Genomic DNA, 19,554 nt, shown 5'->3' on the forward strand with positions numbered 1-19,554 from the left:
CAGCGCGCATGACAATGGAACCAGAAATGGACCAGAAGCACTTCCAGTCCACTTCTGGGTCTGCCGCAAAGCGCACAGGAGACCCTCCCTTTGGCCCCCAGCTTGGGGACTTGTCCCTCCTGAGTCTGAGAAAGCACCCGGGGTCCCCCTGTGGCTGATCACTGAGCCAGGAGGGTGCAGGGGGGAGTCTTCCACGCTCAACAGTGGACCTGGGAGTGGGCCAGAAGTACTTCTGGTCCACTTCCAGGTCCACCGCCAAGCGTGGGAGGACCCCCACATGCTCCTGTGGAACATTTCATCTGCCCCAGCATCGCAGCATTACATGAGCTGTGTCTGGTACCTCAAGGTATGTAGAAAAAAACATTTAAAGCTGTACCTGTGACCGAATCGCTGATTCTCCAAATCAGCATCGAATCTTCAGATTCGGATTCAGCTGAATCAAACTGGGACAGTGATCTGAATCAACAAATCAAATCACTGTCTCCCAATTCAGGCCAAATGTAAATTGAATACGGCCCGTTTTGCACACCCCTGCTGTATATGTGGACAGCTGAGGTCTGAAGCTCATGGGGTTTACAGTGCTGGATTAGAGCCTTAAGAAATCCTTAAAAAAAAAAAAAAGAGAGATATACCTTACGAGAGCTATTTTGTGGGCTTCTGACCTTATCAAATGTTTCGTGAGAATCTTTTTGTACCAGTCTTTTTTCTTCCCTAGCTGAAGAAGCCTTTATGTTACCCTTTGACTTGAGATGTGGAAAACAAACCTAATATTGTGCATTCAGTATGGATAATTATCACTGTGCCTGCTACAAAATTACAAATCTGTCACACAATCAGTTGATGCTTGCATTGTTGGGGTGTATACTTTTAAACCTACCTTCTTTAATGAAGGTTGGCAATAATATAAAAAAAAAGCAGTAGGAAGCATTTTATTACATGCAAATTACTTTTCAGAAAAGAAATAACAAAAGGAAGAATTGTCATGGGGGGAGGAAATTAAATCATATAACACTTTTTTGGGCATGACTGAGATGAGCAATTAGCACGTTATGGATCATTAGGTCCCTTAATAGCATGTTACTTCAAAACCCTCAGCCTTTCCTTGTTAAAATACAATGTTATTAATACACTAAGCTGCTTTGAAGTATGGCATCTCAGTAAACACTTAAATATGTAATATTGCACAATAGTTAAATGAAAAGCAAAGTTCTGCGTGAAAATTCCATGAACGTCTGTTTTCCCCAATGCACATGAACAGAACATGGAATAAAAAACTAGGTTACATGGACATACAAGGCAACATATGATTTGGTGTGTGCCAGGAACATGAAATAATCGTCTCCATTCTAGCTGTCTAGTAAATTAAATATGATTCTTTCTCTTTTCTTTCTTTCTCTCTCTCTCTCTTTCTGTCTCTTTTTCTCACTCTCTCACTCTCTTTCTCATTCTTTCTCTCTCTCAATGCACAGGAGCAGGGAAATAATATAATGTCTCTTTAAAAAGCATAATGGAAATCTATTTAATATTGCTGGAATTCTGTTTAAGCCTCTCTGTCACATGGCCGAAGAGTGGTTAGAGCTGGCATCAGAAAGAACCTTTGCAATCTTCCATGATTACAGTAACAAAATAGGTTTTCTCTGTACTAGTTTTCTGTTTTCTGGTTCCAGGGGGAAAAAATTATAAATATGGAGATTAGTTGGAAGAACTTTTTTAATATAAGATAATGATACCAGAAATTTGTAGAGAAAGATCTAGCTGCCTTGGATAAAACCTTCTTTAAGGTTTTCTTTCAAGTCTCTTTAAATAAGCAAGGTTTTTGTTTTCAGCCTTTCATACTCTGTGACTACAGGGAAAATGTAATTTTCAGATGCAAAAGAATCTTTTTCTCAGATGGATGCCTATCTCCTATAGTTTGATGTTCATAAGAATTCAGATATTTTTAGCAAAACTACTTTGTATTACAGGTCTTTAAGTTATGGAGCTATTGGAGTGATTGTTGGACATGAGTTTACCCATGGATTTGATAATAATGGTAAGTGTCCATATTTGGATAGGCCTACTTTAAAGGAATATTGAATACAAAGGGATGCCTTGGTGTAGCCTTTTCCTTTAATGAAAAATAATAAAAAATGATGAAACGTGTGAAAGGGCCATTTGATTATAGTAACAATGTTTTGTTTTGTGTGAAAATTTTCTTTTTTCTTTGTTTTGAAAGGAATTCCGTGGTTTTGATTTTTTTTTTTCTTTTCTAAAACAGAGAAGGGGAGAATCAACATTTCCCACCTGAGGATAGTATAGAAAAAGGAATCTTTGAGGGCCCTTACAAATAGTTTATTATAAATAAAATGAAACCTTTTCATTCGAATTTTAATATTTAAAACATTAAATATAAATAAAATACGATGATTAAAAAAGAGCCATTTCAAAACAGAAAATTGCAAGTACCTATTCTGAAAATGTCTAAATGGAACATTTTTATTAAATTAAAAAAAGATTCTTGAAAAGAACTTTCATTACAATCAGTATAGGCCTGGAACATTGGCATTTTCCAGTAGAAAAACATTCCTAGGCAATTTCCATTTAGCTGTAGTCTCTTCCATTGCTGCAATGGGCACAAGAATTAATGGACTGATTGCATTATCTTCTTGTGGTAATGTTGGTCATGAGACAATAGAGACAGTAGTAAATTAAGGCAAAGTACAATGCCACACAATTTATGCCAGTGCATTATAATGCATTGTTTTTCTGAGTGTTCAGTAGCTTTGATTAGGTGATCTTTCTGTCATAACCTTAAGACAAGAAAACTGGGAAGCAGGTGGCATAAAGGTATGTCAGTGCTACAGCCTGTCACAACATTTCTGCTAAAATTTCTCTTTAGTGACATATGCCATTTTGCCAAAGCCAAAACATTTTACACAGATGTTTTAATTTCCAAACTGGGGAAGTGACAAAGAGAAATTGAGAGATACTTTATAGCCTGGTCATTAGATTACTTGTCTGGGATATGGGAGACCTAAATATGAATTCCTGCTCTTCTTGATTTGGAAGAATTAAGTGGGGTAAAGGGGTGAAGAATGGCTCCTCTCTCAACTAGGCAGAACTGGGTCTTGAGCTTGGGTCTCCTTTAGCCAAGGGCCCCAACCATGTGGCTACAGTTTGCGATCTATGCATTCTGCTTTATGAGCCCTTTGAAAGGTTTCAAAGTTTTATTCTAATGTCGAATAACTGGAACTGAAGTTTCAGTGAAACTTCAAAAGCTGCTGCAAAACCAAATTGTCCTCTAGTCAATCCCAGCCAGTTGTACAATATGTTAACAACCATTCTGTTTGCAGATGCAGAGTCGTAGGTGCTTGGAAAGAAAATTAACTCTAGTTACAGTTTATTGAAACACTTCTTTTTGTGTCATATCACATAATTATAGAATATATCTTCTCTGTGTTGTGGGTGAATTTTAGATGTGAACAGAAGCTGAGAAACTGGATAAAAGCCTGGCCCTATTTTTGCCATTTTGCTTGGATCAGGTTTTCACCCATTGTTTGAGCCACTTTAAACAAAAAAATGGAAAGAAACATAAGGTGTGGGAGGAAGTAACTGTTGCCTGTTAAAAGGTCTCATGACTGTAATCTTTGCCACCTTCTTGGGTCAAACATTTTAATGTCAATTATTTTCATTCCTGTTGAGTTCTCTGATTTGAGCCTGGTAACCTGAAACAACTATCATGATTAAGTTGTTAAAGACTGATATTTCCTATGAAAAAATTACTGTTGACAAATAGGATTGCCTTCCTCAGCAAATCATACTTCTTGGTATACTCAGAATTATATGTGGTTACTTTAAATGCAAAGCTGAGATTTGTTGCATTAACTCTGGTGGGCACTACAGAGCCAAGGCAGCTGGGGAGAAAGAATTGTTAGATTCTCTTCCTCCCCCCAGGTCCTTTAACACAATTGTTTAACCTCTGTGCCAAAATCTGCTTGCAGTTATTCCCTGGTTTTCTAATCTCAAGCAAAACAAGCTTGACTTATGCTCTAAGAAGTAAACAGAATTGTTTCTTTCTTCTGTATTAACAATTCCAAAGTAGATTTTGTAAGCCACATATGCAGTCACATGTGCGCAAGTCTGTTATTCAGACTTTCACTGCAGAATAATATCATTATAGAGTGGAAGAAGCTAAAGCAGAGGATGTGATAATGTGTCTCTTACAAATAACATATATATATTCTAAACAAGGTACAGCATATGGCTGTACTATATGAAATGCCCAGACCATAGCCTTTGTCTTTAGTTGATAATTTCTTTTGACTATTAAATAGACCTGTGAAAACTGAATAATATATTGCAGGCTAACACTAAATGAAGGTCATTTTGATTTATTGGGGGAAAAAAAAAGATGAGTGAGGGGGAAGAAAATTTTAATTTCAAACTGATTAAAGTGATTCCTTTTTATTTTCTAGTTTGCTAACACTTTTTTCATCCCATTTATGATAGAATGTTGGCAATTTTTGGAGCAAAAGCAATTTTTGAAATGTGAAACATTTGAATTTGAAACAAAATTCAAAGTTGAATAAAAACAGATTTTAAATGAATTTTAGACCTTTGCAAGTTTGATTTCCTCTCCCTAGCAAAAATCATTCCCTAAATTCATCCCAGATTTGCAAGGCTTTTCTGTTCCCTTGAAGCTGCATTTTTCAGTGAAGTAGATATTCACCAAAATTTTTGCCCAACTCTATTATTTAGTGTTTAGGGGTGGGCAAAATTCAGCCCATGGGCTGGATCTGGCCTTTCAAGGGATTTTATCAGGCCCACAGTGGCTCCCTTGGCCCCACCCAGCCCACGCGCAGGGGGCAGCCTGGGCCATGGTGCATGCAGCTGGTCCTACTGCACCCAGGCATGTAGCAGGGTTGGGGCAGTATGGCAACTAGACTCCGCTTCCCAGCAGCCCTGGCAGCAATAGCTCCTTCTGGCTGTGACCACTAGTGTTGCAGCCACTGTGGGACCTGGCCCTGCAGCCAGGGCACCCTGGCCCATCTGCCCTGCATCCACCACTAGAGATACTGGCTGGAACAGGCAGGTGGGTGCTCCATGGAGACCAGCCTGGGACCCCCATGGATAGAGTATGCTGAGCCATGGGCATGGGATGGGGCCACAGGTGGACAGGAAGCAGCAACTGGATGTGACCCAGGTGAGTGGGGCCAGGTCAGGGCTGGGGCCAGGATCATGGGGCGGTGACAGAGCAGGGCTCTGCAGGGAGAGGATCACAGCTCTGTCCTGGGCCCCAGCCCTGGCCCCTCACTGTCAGCACCCCGTGATTCTGGCCCAGGCCCCAGCCCTGCCTACTCATCCTGCTCTTGGACACTGCTTCTTGCCTGCCCACGGTCCCATCCCCATCCCATGCGCCTGGCCAAGCATGCCCTATCTGCAGGGGTCCAAACCAGTCCCCATGGAGATCCTGTCCCCCAGCTGTGTCTGGTGCTCCTGGGCCACTTAGGGAGCTTTTGTGATGGTGGGAGGTGGTGTTGCTGACCTGGCACAGCACACTGTGGAGGAGGGTGCTGATGTGGTCTGCAACAGTTCACCAGTGGTCCTTCAGTCCAAATAATTGCTTGTCCCTGGTTTAGAGAGTGTCATTCATAGTGTTGTATCTCTCAAGATTCACTGGGAGGTGTCCTCAGGATACAGGTAACAGGAGCCAGGTTTCCAAGTACTAATTCCAGATTCTAAGTTTCCAAGTAGTAATATGCTGATGGATAAAAATCAGGCAATTGAGTTAAACAGAATAAGTCTGGATGCAGCATATTAATAATACTGTTCCCACTTTTTGAATGTTAGTTTTAGTTTGACCCTTGACCCTGGTATACTCCTAGTACTGCAAAAGAATATTTTCCTCAAAGCACATATATTTTTTTTTGTAGGTCGTAAGTATGACAAGAATGGAAATTTGGACCCTTGGTGGTCTACTGACTCGGAAGAAAAATTTAAAGAGAAGACAAAATGCATGATTAACCAATACAACAACTATTATTGGAAGAGAGCTGGCTTACACGTATGTAAAATGCCAGTGATTGAAGCTACTGGGGGTTTTTTTGTTTGTTTTTTCATGCATCCCATGACTCATGAAACTAGATTATTTATTGTAGTATTTATGACAAATGCTTGTTTAGATGAATTTAGCCATTTTCTATCAATGAATTGAGCAAAAGTGCTTTTCAAATGATTAGTTTAAATTATAACAGCAGAATCCTTTTATTAAAGCTTAAACTACTTTTCAGAGTAATGTGAATGGTAGGAGCAATATAATTGATGAATGTGTGTTAGGTGCCCTCTCATGCTGATGTCATCATAGGTGATATAGTTGGAGCAATTGAAAAGTTTTAATAAGAAATAGTTTGTAGTTGTGCTAAGTAACCCCACCTATGACTCCATAAATTAGTAAGTACACTAAAATAATAAAGGAGACCCACTAACTTATGGCATATTTAAGTCTGCTATTGTCTCTGTGCCCACCTACAGAGACACCTTGCAGATCAAATGAATGAATATGGAAACAGGTTTTTGAAGCAAGTTGAAGACTGAGGAAGCAAATATCAGTGAAATTACTTGTATTTTCTGTTATTCCTCAAAGTGTGGGGTTGACTAAAACTGTATATTTTCTCAATTGGAGGATAAACGGGGACAAATGGACTCATTGAAATCAGTGCGGGGTGACTGGTGCGTCCAGAGTCTGGAGGGGCACGATTTGCGGGCAGGGCCGAAGGCGGGCTAAAAGCTCCATATCCACTCCTATACTCAGGGCCGGATTATGACAGGGTGGGGCCCTAAACTAGGGGTTCCCAATCTTTCTATGCCACAGCCCGGCAAACTGTGGACCAGAAGTGGCCAGCTCAGCAAACTACAGACCACTGTCTGTAGTATACAGGCAAAGCTACCTCCACCCCCCAGGCGGGGTGGTAGGATCAAACCTCAGCTATGGCTGCTGTGGGCTCTGCAGGAGGAGCCATGGCTTCTCTGCCCAGCTCTGTGGGGCTGCAGTTTGCCATCCCAAGTGGTGCCAAATTGGGGGCCAATCTCAGGGGGGCACGTGCCTCCCCAGCCCCTTTACCAGTCGCCTGTGAATCAGTGAAAAAACACTCATTTGCTTCCATGGGGCCAGCATTTAAACATGGTTTGGGGTTGAACTCTCACTCACAAGACCCACCCTCTGCTCTTTTTCCATTTCCATTTTAAAGTCAGGTTTAACTCACTTGCTTCTCACAGGAAATACATTGTTTAAATTACCACCCAGTTTTCAAATGCATCTTTTCTAGGGCTGTTTAAATTATACCTCTTATCTAAAAGGTTTTCCTCTGACCAATCAGAAATCCAGCGACTCATATTTTCCATAATATCTGTCACCAAATCGAAACATGAAAGATCTCCAGCTGATTATGCTCTGTCACCACAGAAGAGCCTCTTAAGACCTAAATCAGTGATTCTCAACCAGGGTGTCAGGGCACCCAAGGGTGCCACAATATCTTTTGTAGGTTACCATGAGCTGTAAGGAGATATGCCCTGTGTGAAGAGATAAGCAGACAAGCAGAGGTTCAGACTATTATGCAAATAGGCAAGCACTGTAATAAATAAGTTAATTTTTTAAATGGGGTGCTTGAGTCTATGAAGGGTTCCTTGAGTCTAAAATGGTTGAGAACTACTTATCTAGATGATATAATGTAGGAACTCATCCACTTCCTCCATGATGCTTTTGTTGGCTCATCCATCAATCTGTCTTTCTGGGGGCTACCAGTGAGATGAGAAAGATATGAATCTTTCCCACTGAACAACTGGAGCTATTGCTGCTCAGGTGGGAGCTGCTATTGAGGCCATACCAGGACCATGGCTTCAGTACAGCTTTGCTGAGGTGTGGGAGTTGTAGTTTATCCTTTATATAGTACTTTGACTGGATCCTTTCAAATTGCCCCTCTTGGTGATGATGGCATATTTTCTTTTTTTTTCTTTGTATTTCTATCTGAAACAATGGACATTAAAGAGCTCTGTTTTCCACATGTAACTTACCTTTCTAACATGGAGGCATGCTGCAGTTTTTACATATTATTAGTCTTAAGTATCTTATGATATGAAAATGTCTTTATTGAGATATTTAAAGAATGAAAAGGAAATATAGCGAGATATGCAGCCTCACAATTTGGATATATTGAAAATGCAGTGTGTTGAGATTTGTTTAAAGAGATTCTTTTGTTCTTCCCTCATTTTCACAATCTTTTGTGGCACTATAATTTCTGAGATCTGACCCAGAGTCAAATGGAGAGAATCCCATTCATTACAATGGCTTTTCACCAAGCCATCTTGCCAATCATAGTTTGTCCTTACCTCATCTCAGAAACTATTTTTACATCATTTTATCATCTCTTCATGCTTGGCAATCAAGTTTGAAAATAGGATTCTAAATTTTATTCTATAATTCATTAGATGAATACTCTAGAATACAGCTGATTAATCACAAATGAAATTTGGTAACTCTAAGACTTTTATAGATGTGGCAATAATATAGATGCTCAGCTTGACAAGACAAGACAAAACAAAACAAAACCAAACCAAACCCTAGAAGTTCTTGAAAATGATAGTAACTCTTTGCAAGAAATCAGGATCTGGGGTTTAACAAAGCATTTAAATGATACTCATATCTATAGCACACATAGTGTTGTTTTGTTTTTTGGGAACCATGCTAAAAAATGAAAGGAAATCTCCTTTGTAAGTTTGTAAAACTTTTTATACACTATTTTTTCCCTGACATATTCTTCATCAGTGACCTGCATGAGGGTGTGGAAAGCACTCTGTCCAAATTCACAGATGACACAAAACTATGGGGCGAAGTAAACACATTGATGGGAAGAAACTGAATCTAGGTGGACCTGGACAGATTAGAGAAATGGGCAGAGAACAATAGGATGCAATTCAACAAGGACAAGTGTAAGGCACTGCACCTAGGGAGAGGGAATCACCAGCACATCTACAATTGGGGGGATGACCTTCTCAGCAGCACAGCAGCGGAAAGAGATCTCGGAGTCGTTGTTGACTCCAAGATTAATATAAGTTGTCAATGCGATGAAGTAATTAGCAGAGCTAACCTCACTTTGTCATGCATTGGTAGGTGCATCAAAAACAGGTCCAGGGAGGGCCACTCATTTGGTTAGAGCCCTGCAGGGAAGGCACTATGAGGAAAGGCTGAGGGACCTGGACCTTTTCAGCCTCTGCAAGAGCAGGCTGAAGGGGGGATCTTGTGGCAGTATACAAATTCACCAGGTGGGACAGCAGGGGATAGGAGATGCAGGGGATAGGAGATGCTTTGTTTACCAGGGCACCCCTTGGAATAACCAGGAACAACAGCCACAATCTGATAGAGAGAAGATTTATGTTGGACATCAGAAAGGACTTTTTCACAGTAAGGGTTGCAAGAATCTGGAATGGGCTTCCATGGGAGGTGGTGCTCTCCCCTACCTTGGGGGGTCTTCAAGAAGAGACTGGACAAGCATCTAGCTGGGGTCACCTGACCCCAGCACTTTTTCCTGCCGAGGGCAGGGGGTTGGACTCAATGATCCATTGAGGTCCATTCTGACCCTAGCATCTATGAATCTGCGAAACTATGCTCCTTTATGTTGTACGCTGATAGTTGTAATGTAGCTTTGTAGTAGAAAATAGAAAGTTATATGAAGAAATAAATGTAGCTTCTCTTATTTAGGTGAAAAAAGAAAACGAAAAAAACTTTGCAAATTCCCAAATGTAACTAGAGCAACATATGTTTCAGAAGAAATGAATGCTACTCATCGAGAGCACAGAACAGATTTTCTGGTGTATTGCTCCCGCTTTATACTGTGTTGCCATTGGGATCTAAGCTCTAGGGTGACTAGCTATAGGAGAGCAAGTAATTATTTACTGAGATAAATCAAAATTATATTGAATACATTTTCGCATTGGAAAACAATTTTCTTTTCTTAAGCTGGGCAGATTTTACTGGCTAAGGATTTGGCTCATAACCTCTATCTGCTTTTTTTTCCCTTTCTGTCAAAGTTGTCCTTGACTTGAAGTTTATAAACCAGTCAATTGAATTATGTTCCTTTATTTCATTAGGTAAAAGGGAAGAGGACTTTGGCAGAAAACATTGCAGACAATGGAGGTTTGCGAGAGGCTTTCAGGGTAAGCAACTGTTTTATTTCTTTATACTAAGAGAAAAAAAATCAGAAACAGTTCAGTAAAAGCAACTGCTTTTGAGTTCTGTATCTACTGAAGAACACTCAATATACGTCTCTCTTCAGGCCTATAGAAAATGGATTAAAGAGAAGAGAGATGATGTAGAAGAGCCTTTGTTGCCAGGCATTGAGTTCAATCACAACCAACTCTTCTTTCTGAGCTATGCCCATGTGAGTACAGGAAAAAGTTTTTAAGGTGTTTGTGTCTATTACACTTCATGTGGTACAAGGAATAAAACCCCCACTTGGTTTTAAATGGAATCCCACCCACCCCTACCATTTATGAAATATAAGAGACTTTTAAATACAGACCCATTCTTTTTCCAAACCTACTAATTTTTTTCTGCTATTTTTCTCCTGGTGCCTTTTCAAGGGCCTTCTCCATGTTTTCTCTTTATGCTCAACCTTTCCTACCCCCAACCTTGAGGTCCTGCCTTTCTCACTGAGATTATTCTTTTGAGAATAGCTTGTTAGTCATCTGTTTCCCTTTGCTTCTCTAACAGAAGCGTAACATGGAAAGAATGGCCCTGGGCAGTTCTCTCTCATCTGTCCTCCCTCTCCTGGCTTCCACATGGAGCAAGGGATGGCCCACTGGGGTTTTCCTCTCCATCCTTCTGGTCCTATCACCCTGTAAGGCATGACTGCAGCAAGTGCCACACTCACTCAGCCCATGGTATGCTACTGCTCTCTAAACCCCTTTCTTCATCAGAGTGCATCCTCTCTCTGCTACTTTTTAAGTAGTTTAACTTCCTGGTGCTGTTGGCTTCTGCAGGTTAAACTGCAGTTAAACTACTGAAGGGTACTAGGGGGTGCCTCACTCTCATGTACTCCTTTCCTCCCTCTCTCTTTGCCCTTGAACTTTTCAAGAAGTGGGGAGGTCAGAGCAGCCGTGGCAGTGTGGGGGTGAGTGTATAATCAAAACAGAAAACATAATTTATCAACTTTGAGTAAAGCTCACCATTGTGCAGGGATCTTTGTACCCCTTAAGTCTTTCATGCTGAGGCTTTAAGTGATACAAAGCACTTTTGTCAACCTTCTGAACAGAGATTCATTTGATCCTGTTTAATGGCTCCAGCTATTGCTCTGAAACAAAGTCAGTGATCTCAGTTCTGTGCCCACTTCGGGTATCTTACCTACTTGTGCACATTCAGAAAAGAAGCACCTGTATAGTAATATAGAGGTACACTAAATGTCCTTGAAGTCAGATTGTTTTACACAGAGCATAGGTACTGAGCAAGCTCAGTTCTGGCATAGATTGTGCCTAACCCCTTGTTATGCTCATTTATAAGCAGGGGCAGGTATTACTAGTGTGTTACGAATTGTAAAGTAAGGCCCATTAAAGAAAACTTGAAAAAAGCCCTTTTAAAAAAGAAACCAGTGTTCAAAATAATGAGCTAATGTACCAAATGATATAGCTGAATCTCTTAAAAAAAATCTCATGATAATTCATATAGAATGCACTGATATTTGATAATTTTAATGATGAGAGAGGGGAGGGGGTGACTATTGAGATGATGCAACTCAGGGCAAGGAGCAAGACGTATTCATTGTGAATCTCAAGGGAAAGAACTGGCAAGGAGACTAAGATTAGGTGACTTGAGCAAGTGGGTGGAGGACAGCAAGCAATTTAGAGACTTAAAAACAGGACAGTACCAACCCGGAGCTAAATAAGAAGTGTGTGGAGGTGAAAAAATTTGGGGAATCTCGTTTCTTTCTGTCTCATCTATGCAATAATACATATACAAAATATAGCAACTTCAGCTACATTTTGAAAATATGCATTCAAAATAATGTGTGTTCTGCTTTCTCCTTCTGTTAGGTACGATGTAATGCCTTTAGACCAGAAGCTGCAAGAGAACAGATACATATTGGAGCTCATAGTCCTCCCCAGTTCAGGTATCATTTACCTGGGTATCTGGATAGCTAATCAAGATGTGCAGTAGTACTGACATTATGGAAGGCAGAGGAGTAAATGCAGTATGAGCTCACAGAGGCATAGCTAGTGATTGGTGTGCTCTAGGCAGAGATGCCAGAGATCCAGGAGATGGGGAGGTGGTGCTAAGTACTGGAGCATCTTACCTCATCCAGGCTGCTGTTACTGCAGCACAGGATGCCCTTTACCCAGGTAGCTGCTGCTGTTGCTGCCATAGCCCAGGCTCTCTGGGGTCACCATTCTGGTGTCCCCTCTAAACCAGTATCTGAAGCTGGTGCCCCACTCATACACGTCTAGTAATACTACTGTAAAATCAGCTTGCATTTTCTTACAGCTCGGTTATCTGTATGCAAATGCTTCTATTATCCTGACTTCTGTTGTTGTGAAGTTTGCACCTCTCTTGAAATGTGTTTAGATTTGAACATACTTTGATTTCCTCCATATTTCATGCTCCAGGCCTGAGCACAAAGGAGTCAGTTGTCTACTTCTGATTTCTGTGTAACAGACTTTTCTCAGAGAACATTTCCATGTTCTAGGAATGCGAGACTCCTAGCTCTCTCACTCTCTCTCTCCTGTAATTATACAGTAGCTGAAATGTTTTAAACATAAATATATTTTCAAAAATTAGTCTCTGCTTGGTTAACTGTGGCAGTAGCTGTATATAGTTTATGCCCAATTTGTCAAAAAGAATCCCTAGTGACTTCATTGCAGGTTACACAAGCAGAGCCCTCCAGAAGCAAGCCCTGAATATCTATTTGAAACCTTAATGTGAAGCTGTATTTTTTTTATTTGGAGTCTAACAGTATATTATAATTCTCCTTACAAAACTGACCTTTAGACATTCTTACACTAGTTGACAACAAATTTCCTTACTAGCAGAAAGCCTAGTCACTATAAGGAGAATTTTTTTCTGCCATGCTGAGCTGCATTGAAAAGTTGATTGCATACAGTGGGGAGAAAGTGCTCCTCTGCTGCATAATGAGGAGAATGAAAAAAGATGTGATTAATTATGTAATAGAGACATTTTTTGCCCTTAGCTGAGACTTCCCCTCGTTTTAGTAGCACGTCAAATCTCAGATTAGTAAGTACACAGAGGCTTAAAAACATAGGAGTAAACAACAGCAAACAAAATCTGATTCTGGCAGTAATGAAGTAATCACCTTTGATAGCACAAACTAATACAAATCTGGAAGAAGAGAATATGGGCTCTCTGCTGTAAGAGAAGGAATGATTCCCCACAGCTGGAGATGGTCTCTTCAGTTAGGGTTAAAAGGTGAACTGCTTCCTGTGCTATATGTTTTGTGGGTGAAGAAAAAGAATATGATACTGATGCACTGATATTTTGGCATGGCTCCTTGGCTGGTAAGTTAAAGCCAAATTCAGACATGATTGCTCAGAGTTACTCACATAAAGCTCCACAAAATTGTGTTGATCTTTGAAAAAAATGATAGCAAAACTGGTGGCTTAACCCTTTGAATGAAAGAACAAAATTCCCTGAAATTCCTAATCTCTCTGAAAGCTGAGAGTGGGGTGAGTAGAAATACAACTCCCACAAGTAGGAAAAAAAAGTAAGATGTGAACCTTAAACGTTGAGCGTCATTGTACAAAATAGATGGTGTATAATTTCAAATGAGCCCTGACACTTGTTTTCTTTATCTTTTTACAGAGTTATTGGTGCAATGAGCAACTTTGAGGAGTTCCGTAAAGCTTTTAACTGCCCAATAAATTCAACCATGAATCGAGGTGCAGAATCCTGCCGGCTGTGGTAGATGGACCTTTCAAATTGTATCCTGAGAGGGGTCTATGACATAAACTGCTGTTTCTGAACTCTAACCTATTGCTACATTTTCAGAGCCTTATTCAACAGTGTGGAGAATTAGCTTTCTTTTTAATGCATCTTCATCATGCCGGTAGATAACCTGAACAGATCTAATCACTGTCTGTTCTGGTTCTGGTAACTTTAAAAATTGTACAAGAAAGGGAAGAAAAACAACAACCCCGACATCCCTCCAAACCCTTTCTATGCTGGTTGTATTGCTGTTGATTGATAGTTGCATTTACCCATCCTACTTTCTGATTCATAGGTCAGCAAGGGGTAAACGGTATAATCCAGTTTTAATCTATTGCTTTGCAGGGGAGCTGAGCAAAATGTTCCTGTACAAAATTAATTCCTTCCAGATACAGGAATTCATGAGAATTGTTGCATAGCCATCTCCAATCTGCTGTGCTACAACATTTTGATCACTCAGATTGTCATTGCCCAGCATGTCATAAATGATGCTGTGTGATGTCAAGACACAGGATTTTATATCAATTCAGTTTAACGTGTCAGCTCAGTGCCTCAGGTTTTGGAATACTTTCAAGTTGGAATGGTTTCCATCTGCAGTAACCACACACAAGAGGCAGTGTTATATTCTTGTTTCTTCGCTTAATTGAAGAGCATGGTAAAAATCAGGAGAACTGTAATGGGCCTAGGGATGAGCACTCCTGACACTGCAAACACTTAATATTATATTGACTCCTGTTCCTAATGGGTATAGTATCACTCATTTAGGGTGGATGTCACTCCTTTTTAGAAGGACCAATGGGTTGTGTGTGCACTGTTTAGGTTTCACTTTAAGCCCTAGGCATTACTTATATCTAGGGTTAATCTTGGCTCAAATGGAGCTTATGTGGTGCCCAGAGCTCAAAGCAGATGCACTAGCTATGCACACTAAGTTGAAATCTACCTGGGCCTTTTAGAGAAGTGAGAAGCACAACTCAAGAACTTAGCATGCAATGTTTGGCTTGTCTGCCTCAAAAGAAATGCTGAGAAGCAAACAGTTTTCCAAATATGGTAATGTAATTAGGCCAATTAAGTCTGTCGTCTGATTTTCAGCAACAATATTCACAAAAGTGTGTTTAATGCAGTGGAAAAACTATACCACATAATAGTTATTAAGGAAAGGCCAATAAAACTATGAGCTCTCAGAAGGAAATAGAGAGAGATGGGTTTTATATATACAGATTGGGTATATCTAATTTTATGTAGAAGAATAATTCCACATTGGCAGAAGTTGGTTGGTATGGTTAAGTCAGGGATGATTTTGTTTTGAGTGGCTGGACTGGATGATCTCATGAGGCCCTTTACAGCCCTATTTCTTATTCTCCTAAGTTTTATGTTAGTATTTTTTAACTACATTTTTAAAAGATCTTTCCCCTTATATTTGCCAAAGATTTTTTTTTCTGGCAAATACTTTGTAGAAGTTGGTTTTAAACTAAACAAATGGGGTTTTTTTGACAAGTGCCTATTTTCTGTATGTCTCATGAAAGAAGATGGGACACCATGGAAAATGTTATCTGATCAGGGAGATAAGCCCATAGAAGAGAATGGCTGTAAATGGAGAGGGACAGACAGGCACCTGGGGTCTGAGATGTTATGCAATGTCTTTTTAACCAAAATATTGTTGCTTCCCATAGCTTTTCATTTTAGTCACTCAGACATAGAGTAGTCATATTTTTCCTGAACTATCTTCCAAAGATATCATTCAGATTGTTGGTATGTGTTGCAGGGCCCTTATTCAAGCAATAGTCCTGACTTTTTGCAAGTAAGTCCTATTGAACTGAACTGGACTTCTTGCATGATGAAGAGTTACATTTATTAAGTTGCTTAGTACCAAATACATTCCTGTTTGGACATATGGACATTAAGATTACTTAGAGTTGCTTTGGATAAAAACCATAAAGATCAGGAGTGAAACCCTGGCCCGATTTAATGTCAATGTCACTGCTACTGTTGACTTCAGTGAAACCAGGATGTAAGCCCAGATGCCTATCTCTACTCTCTCAAGCTATAGAGTACACAAACCCAGTTTCATAACAATTGGCTTTCTGTTCAGATTTCTAGCTCTTTCTCTGTATTCTGCTGGATATAAATACAGTCAAAATAACTTCTAACACTTATCCTGTTAGTGCCAGCCTCAGCTCACAACTGAAGAAATGAAAAAAATGAAATCAGTAAAATTATCCAAATTGTTAACTGGCCCTGGAAAATCTTTAGATCCATTTTGAATGGAATGTTACATTATTTCATTCAAATTTGCTCAAAGCAATTCAAATATAGAGTTGGGCACAGAAAAACATATTCTTAAATACAAATCCTCTGAGCAGTGTTAATCAGTGTCAAAAACATCATCACGCCTGTGACATGCAGTATGGATACGGATTAAATATGGCAGCATAATAATATTTGGAGATACATTATGGATGTAAAAGTGACATTACCCCATCTCAGTCAGGACATAAATTGACTACTAACAACTTCGACCTGGGAAGAAACTTCCTTTCCTTTCAGGTGTCTCGTAGTATACTGGCCTTTGTCAGACACAGGAGAGTAGATTAGATGGGCCGTTGGTTGGATATTTTATAGCATTTTCCATGTTCCTAAAGACAGTTGTTAGAAAGCTACAAAATTCTCATTCTTTAATGCCAAGGCCCACATGACATTTAAGTCATTAACAGATTGATTGTGCCTTAAGTAATAACCCAGCTACACGTGCAACTCAATTAAAGACATGATAATTCAGTAAATGAGCCACAAAGTTATTCCACATATTTGTGGAATATATGCTATTCTTTTATAATGTGGAATGACTCTGTGGCTCATTTGTATGATGCCCAGGTTTATAACTGCAGTAGCCTGATGCCATGCTTGCTATGCACCCAGCTGGTTGTCAGGTTGGGCTCTTCCTACATGCATGTGTGGCGTGGCAGAATGCGTGACTCCTGGAATCAAAGATTAGATCCCATTATGTCTTAAAGTGAACATCTGTCAGGGGCCCAAGATAAAGAGATTTAGAGGAATCTGTTACAAAGCCTCTTATGGTTTTAGTGTGCTTTGATTTTCCTGTGTTCTGCTACACAGACTACCACAAATGACTCTGTACATACAGATGCATGCATATATACAGAAGACAATAGATCCACCTTGTAGGAGGAGCTGCTTGCAGGACAAAGGTCAGATAGACAAATTGATTTTCAACCAACTATCTAGGGGTCCATAAATCATCATTGCTTCTTAAAATAAGAGTTGGGATATAAAAATTACAAACGATGCCATGAAGAATCTCAGCCATCCCCCTTTTAGTAACTTGAAAAGGAAAAAGAGAAAGAGAAACAGAACACAGGGTTTGTCCCTCTTCTATCCATTACTGCGACATCTTGCTGATGTGTGGTGCCAGAGTGGTTAAGATTTCTTGCTGCAGCTCTAGAGGCATGAGAATGGGCTCCGCTGTAGACTCATTGCAAAAGCAGCCCCCACCCAACCCAGCTGTAGATTTGTTCCTGACTGTACAGGCTGGGGAATCAAAGGTGGCTAAATGTAATACCAGCTTCTTCACTCCTTTATGTACCCTTGCCCATAGAAACTGATGTGCCATAACCATGCTTAGTTTAGGCATTTTTTAAATTTGATTCCTGTGCCTTTGTTGGTGCTTAACCATCTAAGCAGGTGCTATTTCCATGGAGATATATTCTTCTTTATTAATTTAAATGTGACAGCTCATGGAGTATAATGATGCTCCTAGGTACCAATGGTGCCTTCCCCTTAAAGGCCTGAAATTTCACTTTTGTCTTTTTTAAATGTCGCTGTTGCTGATCCTGGGAGTTTCTAGTCTCAGGTCTTTCCAGGTTGCTACACGTTGCGTCTCTCTCCAGGTTTAAAAGACAGCCTTGATGTTGATAATCAAAATTGATCTTTAACTTGTGTTTAGTCTGTTAGTTAGTTGTTAGGTGCCCATTGGAAAACAAAACCAAAGATAATTAAAATATTCTTCAGATGTATGTTAACCAAATTCATAATAATGGCCTTGAAAAATCTTCATTACTAGCAAGGGAAATTTTTGAGAAATATTCACTGCCAGAAATTGTTCCAGGAAAGGGAGCAGTATAGGCATTTGGCCTGTAGCCGCCCCTTCTCTCCTGCTCTCCGTGCCTTCCCCAGACCTGTGATTACTCTGGAAAAGACTCAGGGAGTAGCAGCTGCTCCATTCTCCCTGTTTCTGGGGAAGTAGTGGGGCAAAGTCCCCTGCCCACACCTCAGACAGGGAACCCCACAAACAGGACTGAGGACAAGGCTCTTAAAATGTCATGTGTTGGGGAGGAAGCTCCCAAACTGCCCAGTTTGGGGAAGAGGCAGGAAGCAGTGGCTGCTGTTCCCCTTTTCTCTCTGACCTATCCAGTGGGGCAAAGATCTCCTCCCATTCCCCAAACCAGGGACTATCTATTTTTGGGAGCAGGCAGGGAACAACTACTATTGCTGCTCCCCTCTTCTCCCAAACAAGACCAGGAGGGGAGCATGCAAGTATTCACTCTTGTGAGAGAGTTTCTCTTGCAAGGGAGATCTTACAAGTTGAGACCTGGAAGATCTTTTTCCTAGAGGAGACATATTTCTCCTGGGAGAAATTGAATCCGTGCCTGTATGCTTATATAGTTTCTACTGGTAGAGCTTCAGTTCTCCCCGTAGAAGCATAACACCTGTATGTGGCCAGTGTCTCATGAGGTCTTATTTATTCCCACTATCTCTGGACTCTCTTGTAACCAATGCTTTCACAATGGCCCTCCCTCTATATCTGCAGTGCTGTGCTTTAACACTGCCAACCTACCAACTAGACCTAGAGTTGGACCTAAATCCAGACCCACCAACTGCACCTAGCTTACCAAATGATTTCACAATATACAGCTAGTACCTGCAGCTTCTAAATTGCACACATTTTTTGGAAAATACTGAAAATCAATATTTGCTCTCCATCAAAAGGGCCACAATACACCCCAGTACTGGAAGGTCTGGCAATAATCCTTTTAGCATCCTTCTCATTTTAAACACAATTCTTTATTTTACAATGTTTTTGTTTCTTTGTCCAGTATTCAGACATTAGCTTCTGGTCAGGGACAATGAAAAATAGCTAGATAAAATTCATCCAGTATGTGCATTGTAGGGTGTGAGCTCAAAGAAATTATCTCTGTTACAACCCAAACCAGAAATGAAAATATATGAACCTCACCCCACCCTCCCTTTACAGATTTGGGTCCTAAGTATGCAAGCCCTTAACGCTTAGGGCATGTTTCCTCCACCTCAGGACTATGCCAGAGAGTGCAAAAGCCCCCCACCAAAACCTGTTTAAGCAGTGCTAGCATCTGCCAATAAATGTAGTCAAGATAGACAGCTAATGAGCAGCACTGGGCAAGTGCCCATTAGCAGCTACATTATATTTCGGGACTCTAGCATGGAGTTGGATGCTCTGTGGCACTCCTTAGCCTAGTCAAAGGTGTAAACATGTCCTCAGGAGACTTATATACACACTAAATTTTACATGCTGAATATTTCCATCAACTTTCTTGGTA

At 40.3% G+C, this 19,554-nt stretch overlaps 1 protein-coding gene across 1 annotated transcript in view; it reads left to right on the forward strand.

The window, feature by feature from the left end:
• PHEX (phosphate regulating endopeptidase homolog, X-linked) overlaps window positions 1-19,190 on the forward strand; it is a 192,918-nt gene extending 173,728 nt beyond the window's left edge. The window contains exons 17-22 of the mRNA XM_019524133.1: window positions 1,965-2,032; window positions 5,913-6,043; window positions 10,123-10,188; window positions 10,308-10,412; window positions 12,061-12,137; window positions 13,841-19,190. Coding sequence (XP_019379678.1) covers window positions 1,965-2,032; window positions 5,913-6,043; window positions 10,123-10,188; window positions 10,308-10,412; window positions 12,061-12,137; window positions 13,841-13,943 — 550 coding nt within the window. The 3' untranslated portion in view covers window positions 13,944-19,190. The remainder of the gene's footprint in view (window positions 1-1,964; window positions 2,033-5,912; window positions 6,044-10,122; window positions 10,189-10,307; window positions 10,413-12,060; window positions 12,138-13,840) is intronic.
• Window positions 19,191-19,554: the final 364 nt, after the last annotated feature.

This window comes from Gavialis gangeticus, unplaced genomic scaffold, assembly GCF_001723915.1.
Source record: "Gavialis gangeticus isolate Ggan-Ray unplaced genomic scaffold, GavGan_comp1, whole genome shotgun sequence".
NCBI lineage: Eukaryota > Metazoa > Chordata > Crocodylia > Gavialidae > Gavialis > Gavialis gangeticus.